The 8,994-nt window shown below is 42.0% G+C and overlaps 1 protein-coding gene across 5 annotated transcripts in view; it reads right to left on the bottom strand.

Moving 5' to 3' along the window:
• dlgap1b (discs, large (Drosophila) homolog-associated protein 1b) overlaps positions 1 to 8,994 on the bottom strand; it is an 85,697-nt gene that overhangs the window by 35,601 nt on the left and 41,102 nt on the right. For 3 of the 5 annotated variants that reach the window (XM_032503739.1, XM_032503734.1, XM_032503737.1), the window contains exons 3-4: positions 3,258 to 4,395; positions 1,614 to 1,828 (exon numbers count right to left, since the gene is read on the bottom strand). In XM_032503739.1, coding sequence (XP_032359630.1) covers positions 1,614 to 1,828; positions 3,258 to 4,328 — 1,286 coding nt within the window. In that variant the 5' untranslated portion in view covers positions 4,329 to 4,395. Of the gene's footprint in view, positions 1 to 1,613; positions 1,829 to 3,257; positions 4,396 to 8,114; positions 8,178 to 8,994 lie in introns of all 5 variants that reach the window. The other 2 variants (XM_032503735.1, XM_032503736.1) reach the window with 2 other exon arrangements.

The following is an 8,994-nucleotide window of genomic DNA, read 5'->3' as shown; positions in this document are numbered from 1 at the left end:
TGTGTGTGTGTGTGTGTGTGTGTGTGTGTGCAACCAGTAACAATGATTGAGCACCCACTGGTGTTCTTCTCTTCTCTGTATATTACACAGCTAATCAGTCACAGCCCATGCTGCAACATAACACAATATGTCACTTATTCTTTTGTGTTTTAAGGCAGTATGATGGACATTATTATTATTATTATTATTATTATTATTATTATTATTATAATAAGACAGTTACATCTTAACATTAATAATAAAGTAAGGGATATTCATTTATAGTATTTATAGTTTTATTACAATTAATTTAGCTATTTAGTGTCACTTCTAGTGCTCAAGTGAGCACACTTGACACCTCAATAATAATGCCTCATTGCACACAAAAATATGTCCACGCATGATTACTGAAATGTAAACCAAGAAGCTGGTCTGTAAAAAGGCATTGCTGTTTTATTGTTTTTGTTAAACCTGTGTGATGGTTATTCCTACAATGAACTTCTTTTTGCCAATGTTGCGGCAATGATTTTGCTCAGTGCAATGCTAATATGATTCATTTGAATATGAGTCATATTAAAAGAGGAAAAAAACAAGTTCTGTGACACCAAATATCAAATTAATTAATTATGGATGTCATTCTTCTTGCTCCCAATTTGTGATTAAAGTTGGAATGGTCTATTCTTTCAGAAAGAGATGTTAGCTCAAGTTAACTTATGTGGACTTAATTGGGGAGAATGTTGTCAACTTGATGCAGTATGTTTCAAGACTCTGCTAAGTGAGAAATCTTCCTGATGGACTCTAATATTGCTGAATACTTTATGAGCTCATGCTGTCAAATATATGCGGCTGAGCAGAGAATGCCTTATGCAACACGAAACAACTTCATGGAAATATTTAAATGATGAAGCTCGGCTTTTAACTTCAGATCTTTCAAAAAGAAAAGAGAAAATATCTGTCTTGCATGTTCTCAACCCACAATGCATTTCTTCAGAATATGGCTTTTTTTGTTGAAGAGACTGCGGTACATGAACAGGCATCAGGTATTTTCAATTAAGGCTCAGTCTGTTCAATGTGTTTGTATCATTGTAGAGATTCAGAGGTCAGCAACTGTATGAAGATAGAAGTTGTAAACACAGAACAGATAATTAAGCTGTGGCCACTGAGAGTCATGAGCCAGCCTGCTGCCAGGCAGACGCTTGAATAACTGACTGTCTTCATCTCCTTCCGTGTCGATTTTTCTCTTTTCCTTTCATTCCCTTGTCTCTCCCATCTGTTTCACTGAAACTGCACAGTATGACCACAGTGAACACTTGAACATAAAGTTCAAAAGCATGTACAGGCATATGGTTACCGTACACCACACATGAACACGCATAAATATTGTAACAATTAGTCAATTAAGTGATTATGTAGATGACAGAAACTAATCAACAACACATTTTTCAAGCACAAATGGCAAACATTGATTAGATTGAGCTTCTCAAATATGAGGAATTGCTGTTTTATAATGTAAATCTAATACTTTTATATTTTGGTCCATTGGTTGGGTACAAATAAGCAATTTAAAGACATCTGCTTAGGGTCTGGGAAGTTGTGATTTTGCACTTTCTGTTTCAGCCCTAATAGACGCTTACTTGAGTGTTGTCATCTCTGTGAGGGATGGCTGTGTGGCCTTTAGATAGCTGGCTCGTCGAGCCTGGACCTTGGGCGAGGGTTTGGGGCTGCAGTCCGAGTCGCCGCTGTCTTCTTCGGCCATGGCCTTGATGTAGCTGCCACTGCGCATCCGCCGGCACGGGATCTCGTCATCCTTCCCCAGTGGAGAGAAACCGCTCCAGTCATCCTGAGGCACCTGTAGAGATTAGGTGAGGATAAACTAAACCGGGACCAAACACAGGTCACCCTCCAGACATTAGAATTTGTACAGATGCACTTACACATGAATAAAAGCACGGCTGAACATTTTCTACACCGTCCTAATATAAATACTAGTATCACAGAGCACATTTCATGCTTTAAAAGATTCAATAGTAACCGTATCAATGCAGGGTCCGTCTTGATCATACCATAAGCTTGTGAGTGCTGGAGGCCTCCTTTTGTCTGTTCTGTGATGCATGCAGCATATTAAAGCATGGAATTAATGGTTTTGACAAAATGTTGCAGTACCCTGGCTTCTGCGTACTCTCCAGACTTTTCACACACACTAATGAAGGTAAAAATAAAAGGAGGCAAAGCTATTTCCCATCTCTAATCTGACAAAGAGAGAGGGTCAAAGACAGCAAACATGGAGAGAGAGGGAAAACAAAGGGGGTTTTGTTCAGCAGAACCACTGCAGTCCCAATGTGAGTGGCTGTTAGGGCTCTAGCTCTGAAGTGAAAGAAATGAGATACAGAGCAAGAATCATTTAACAGACCGGTTTGTAACTAGGAAACCAAGCTGACTTTGATGTCAGGGACAACTACAGACTGTTTTAATGTCTTGGGGTCTGTGATGATGTCAAAAGACTATAATGTTATGGAGAAAATGTTTTGTGAATAACTAAATTAAGTAATGCTTTTTAATCCCATTACCCAAATACCCTTGCAGCATATTTAAAAATGTTCTGTGAATGTTGCACAAGCGCATGAAAAGGTTCAGCATCCATTTAAATGTGTGCATGTGAGTACATGTATGTGTAAACATCAAACACAGACTACAGGATTCCATCCCAGCAGGTGAAGCTAATAGCACATCTTGTTTTAAGGATTCAAAAAACGTCTGCAGACTAACTTGTCAGGCTGAGCTCCTTGAAAGCTTGTTTTTCCTTTCCGTCTTCCTTTCAAGAAAAAAAAGCGATAGCTCTTTTAGGCTGGGAGAAAGTTGCCGTACTGCAGCGACAACATTCTTCCTTGATCTGCTCGCTCTGTTTTCCAGGCTGTTAAAATGCAAGGCCACACAGAACTTTCTCTTCTTTTATCCTCCCTCACTCTTACTTTCTGCCTTTTACTTTCCCCATTCACTCACAGAGGAGCAGATGACATGTAATGATTTTGCTAAATATTTTATGATGATACCAGGGATAAGTCAACATGAGACTAATACTTATTTAAGACACATAGAATGAAAGGATGGTGCCAATGCCTACCCAGTCATCCCCTCTTTGGACACACACACACACACACACACACACACACACACACACACACACAAATAACAGAAACATGGAGGAGCAGCTCACACCGCAGGATGCATGAAGCATGAAGCATGACATGCGAGAGGTGGGGCTGTTGTAACTGTCCTACCTGTAGGAAGTGGCAGGTGCGTCCCTGCTCGGCTTTCACTAGAGCTTTATCTAGGTTGACTGAGGCCTTCTGATAGACCTCTCTTGCTCTGCTCACCGTCAGAGTAGAAGACCACGAGCTCTTCTTCAGCTGCACTTTGCCATCCAGGGTGCCCACCAGTGGTATACCTCCGCTGCTGCCTCCTGAGCACGTTGAGCATTTCATATCATTATTGCTGCGTGACGTCTTGAGAGAGTGGGCGCTGATGGTGTTGTAGGACTCCATGAAGTACTGCGACTGGGATTTGTCCGGGTGGCGCCCCATAGTCATGACCCCCGAAGGCAGGCCTCCACTGCTGCCCCCGTGGTGATGGGGGTAGAGGCACATCTCCCGGTCAAGCATGTCGTCTGAGCTCCAGTAGCCTGAGATAGCAGTTTGCATCTTAGGCTCTGACTTGGAGCGGTCTTTGCTCTTACTTCGCTTACTGTGCTTCAGGGTGCCAGAAGAGGAGGGTGGGTCATCAGGACTGGATTTGCTGCCATTCATCCTCCCACTCCCGCCACCCCCAGACCCTGAGGGCCCCTCCAGGGAGTGGGATTTGGTGAAAAGCTTCTGGACAGAGTGAACAAGATGACGGATTCGACCAGGGCTGTCACTACGTTGGTGTTCTACTGCAGTGCGCTTGTACTGCAGTGTGTGGTAGCCTTCACGCTGCACCGGTGCTTGGCGCTCAAACTGCTCTAGCAGATTTGAAGGGATTCGGTTGTTGTTTCCACCACCTCCTCCACCTCCCTTACTGTTCCCTGTTGGCCCAGTATAAGGCACCATAGGGCCGCACTCCTCTTTCAGCTCATGGTGAGAGCTGTAATGTCTGCGAGGGAAGGTGCAGCTGGCCAGGTCAGGGTAGGCATCGCACTCAGACTGGAAGGAGTTGCGCTGGGTGTAACAGGGGTGGTCAGCAGGATGAGCCTCCCCAGGGTTGAGAAAGTAGGACCGACGGTCCGAGTGCCCCATGGTCATGGAGTCATAAGAGGGGTCGCAGGTCACCGTGTGGTGGTGACTACGACTGCTGGACAGGCCTTTCATTGTCATCGTGGCCGGGTCGACGTGCACATCCAACTGCTGCAGCGGGTAGTCTGCACAGGCCCCAACACTAGCTCTACAAAGTAACACACAGCCACGAGGAATAACAAACAAACAAGGAGAGAGAGACAGAAAAGAGAGTTATAAATATCTCATATTTGCATGCACTCAAAGCACAGTGTATTTATCTGCTTTAATTTGAAGAAGATGCTTTTTGGCAGAAAACTGATGTTGACGAGACTTGGACCTATTCTTTTATTTTTGTCCTTCAAAACTTCCAAAAGGAGAATGTCTAAATATAGCAGCCACTTGGCTGCTTGTTCCCTGACATCCAAGTCTGTCCTCAAGCTTCCTCACCCACTTCCCTGTTGTCATCTTTCAGATTTCAGTGAAAGCTTGACAGGGGATCGAGGAAATAGAGAGAATCAAAGCAAGAAGAGGTATCAAGAAGAGTTCAACTCTATTTCCAGCTCAAGTGTGTGCTATATTCGCTCAGGGTTAGTACATAGTGCATTTCTTTTTTGCTTCACATTACACCTGCTTAGTGTGCACACATGCACATCCCCCTACCCACAAACACAACAAATGATCCCAGTCTGATCCCACACTTTTCCTCTAGTTCTCCTCTAAGGGCAAACTAATTGGCCAGTAAAACCCAGCTGACAGCTTCTGGGCCGGTCGAGGCAAGCGGCAATAAACGACCTTTCCCTTACATGGTGACATGAAAACAATGGCATCCATCAGGGCCCTAAAACTGCCTTCCTTACTCATCTGGGGCTGTGGCTGGCTAGCCACTGAACCCACACCGTTTCCAATGGACTGGAGTTGAAGCTAACGAGACAATAATAACAGCCTACGCACCCTGATGTAGCACTGTAACAGCAGTGGGGCGAAACCTGTGCGGGGATTTCATTACTGTAATTTATAATGCACTACCAAAGGCCACTGTGGTAAATAAAAAGTAAATAAAGGAGGAGGTGAAGGAAGAGAACGAAGGGAGGAATTATAAGAGAAAACTTGGAAGACAGAGCAGCGGAATTAAATATCATGTCAGTTGTTATGTTTACATAACATAACAAGAGGATGCTGTGTAGAGCACATGCAGGATCTATTTGGGGGCATGAATATAGCTAGTCAGATCTGTTATTTTCTTTGACATGGCTATAAACTAGGTGCTGGATTAATTGTAAAATTTGGGAAATTATTTATGCAATTCCTTGTCTGTACTGAACCAGTGGATCAAGTTATTCGGGAAGAGAATAAGCCTATATATATATATATATATATATATATATATATATATATATATATATTTATACTTGCATTGTTAGAGTGAAAATAAAAAAAAAAATCAGTGGTCAATCCCTTACCTCATCTGTAATACACTCACAAGTGGTAACTCATACAAAGCTTGCATTACATAGCATACCACACAGACACGCACAGTGTCTGCTTTTTGCCGGGCACTTAAAAAGTGGGCTGTGTCCAACTAAAGGTATTCATTGCACTTGACAAAGATCCCTTCTGTTGGCCACTGAAGCACAGAATGTGACCTAAATAAAAGGCCCTCGCGGTGATCCACAGCAGCGTGTTTGTGGCACAGCTGTCTGCAGCCCTGCACTAAAGCTGAAGTTGGGTCATGCTGGCTTTCTGCCTGACACACACACAGACACACGCACACACACACACACACACACGCACACGCACACGCACACGCACACGCACACGCACACGCACACACACACACACACGATCTGCTGGTTTGGCCGGGCCTGTCAGGTATGGCCTACAGTGACATGAGGAAAGCTCATAGACAGCTGTGGTTATGTATTATGCTCCATGTCCATTGTAGCTGACTGACCCAGTTGTGTCTCTACCTGTCTGGTCAAGCCAACCCGCAATATAGCACAACAACTGGACAGGCTATATTACATCTCTGAAACAGTAACACAATATTTTTGTTGTTTTGTCTAGTTGTAATCTGCCTTTCCATGCATGTTGCTTTTTGTTTGCTAAGCCACACCCCTCTTAGTTATGTTACACTTGTAACTCGTGTTCCATTCTCATAATGCACATAATGCAGTTTCAATGATGACAGTGGCATATTTGACACACAAAATTCTTAGTTGATTTTAAAACCACATAAGGTACAGACAGAAGCAGGCTTCTCATTTTGATGTGCTGACTATAATAGTTAGTGACCTAATTAAAAGGGAAAATATGCCACCCTTTATGTGGATGTCCAATTGGTGTTGATGGTAAATGTAGTCAATTCCAGTGTGGACAGTTATTGTTGGATGCCATCGTTGGTGTCGACCCAGAGAGAGCCTGTGTGTGCATTAATATGCATGAAAGTTTTACTCCTCACTAGGATCTTCATGATTCTGAAAAAATAAACTGGAAAAGACGACCAAGACCAGCAGGGTCAAGAGGGCAGATGACCATTGAATGAGTATTTTTTGGTCACCTAATGCTATGTTTTAAAACATTTGAAAGGGGACTTAAATATGCACTTGATGGCTACATGATCATGTAGAAGACATAAAGCAACATCATTGAAAAACAACAGACAAATGGGTCTTTTTTAACGTGACCTATTGCCTTGCAAACTAATGTAATTAGTTTACGATGTACTCCTTGGACTGTGTAATACTTGATGATTACTGCTGTAAGTTGTAAGCTAGTTAGCTGGACATGCTAATGAATGCAGTTTAAAAACAAAGACACCACCCTCCAAACTCAGAATGTAGAATATTGTTCTTACTAGAGCCCCAAACACTGCTTCAACACACCGTGAGAGAAATCCAAACCTTGACAGACATGCCATGACTAGCTCCCGATTGTTAAGGTACGATTGGACAATAACTGTTTGTGGAAGGGATTAGCAATCAGTCAATTGTCACCATGGGGATTTGTCTTGAGTCACACCAGCAGCAGTACAACAATTTCATGAACTATAGTGCTCAAAACTCCTGTCTCCACAACACAAAACCAACAAGCAAACAAAACAAAACAAAAAAATCAAGGAAACCCAAACAACTTGCTCCTTTTACTTTGAGTGAACAGGCTCCGAAAACCACTGAGACTTCATTACATATAAAGTGATTGTGTGCTGAACAGCAAGGTGTGCAAACAAAATGCAGGAGTAGATAAAACAAGTCAGGCTATGAATGTTAATGCCCATTAACACCTGTACTGAATCAGCACAGCAGGCTAAATTCTATTTAGATGCCATGCTTCTTTGGGCTGAGATGAGATAAATGGAAAATAGATTTTTTACCCTACACAGTACCCAATCTTGCATGCAGCCTCACAGTGGTCAAATCTACTCTTAATTTCCTTTACTTCACCCTGTGCTTTGATACTTACCAAAGCAAATAAACAACGGTGGTATGAAAATGCAAAGTAACATCGACTTACTGCATACCATCTTTGGAGGAAGTTGTGAAATCAATACGCCTTAGTGTAAGAAGACTGCTGCTGCTTCTCTTGCTGGTAAAAAACAAAAAGCTGCTGTACGGATTGCAGTTAGTCTATCTTCCCCAATCAACATCAAACACTGGTTGCAAATGGAGCTCAGAGAATCCTAAGGTTCCTCGAGGCCCTCAGAGGCCACAAGGCTACAAAAAGTCTCTTCTTCTCGCTCAAACCTGGCAAAGATTTCTCCAAAGATAGAAAACATTACAACTCTGCTCTCCACGGGGCATCAAATCCCCTCAGTGGACATGGCTCATCTTATGTGTGTGCGTGAAGGCTTTTGTGGAAGAACCAAAAGGAAATTGTACAGCACTTTACCTCAATTTTTCAGGTCAATTGAAGTTTTGCCTTCATCCTGCTCGCGTTTGCAGTCCGAAGCCTCTGCATGAGACAGAAAGAGGATGACAGTAGGCCTTCATTACTAATTACTAAATTATCATTCAGGAATGAAGGTTTCACTGTGAAAATACAAAATATCTTGACCTGCACAGAATGCTATATTTTTTGAATACTTGATTGTGATGTTATGTTGTTCTTCTCAAATTTTTGTTATGTGCTTGTAAAAAAAAAAAAAAGGGTTTAGGAATCTCCATACTTTTTCCCTCTTTCTGTGTCAATTCTTGTGCACACATGAACTGGGATGTCCATTCACACCAGGTGGCACCAGTCATAAAGATAGCTTTTGTTTAATTTTCTCAGGTTTTAACTTATTTTCCTTTAAGACGTCTGCTGCCACTAAATTACAGTAGTGGTTGATTTTGGTTGTTGGTTGTTTGTGGTGCTCGAAGCCTTTAAAGATGACATTTACTCAAAACAATCAACAGACATTGCTGAGTTGAGTTTTAAAGTGGACATGCTATTTATGTCCACTTCAATACCAGAAGTCTTAGCAATGGAAATCTGAAAATCTTGTCAAATACAACCCTAAACTGTCTGCGTGATGATTTATCACTGACATGTTTATTACTTTTTCTAATAGAATAGAATAGAATAGAATGTCTTTATTGTCATTGTGCACAAGTACACAGTATCTGTGCAATGAGATTAAAGCAATCCCTTTACAGTGTTGACCCAAAAATATAAGACAAGAACATAAAATATCAAAAATATCAAAAGTCAAAAATAAAAAAAATACAATGTAGGTAGTTCAGAGAAGAAAAAAAAGAGGGGGGTCAGGTGCAGTCGGGAGAGCAACTGT

Source organism: Etheostoma spectabile, chromosome 22 (assembly GCF_008692095.1).
Source record: "Etheostoma spectabile isolate EspeVRDwgs_2016 chromosome 22, UIUC_Espe_1.0, whole genome shotgun sequence".
In the NCBI taxonomy this organism is placed as follows: Eukaryota; Metazoa; Chordata; class Actinopteri; order Perciformes; family Percidae; genus Etheostoma; species Etheostoma spectabile.
The sequence above is the reverse complement of the archived record's forward strand: the minus strand, read 5'-3'. Positions and strand labels throughout refer to the sequence as shown.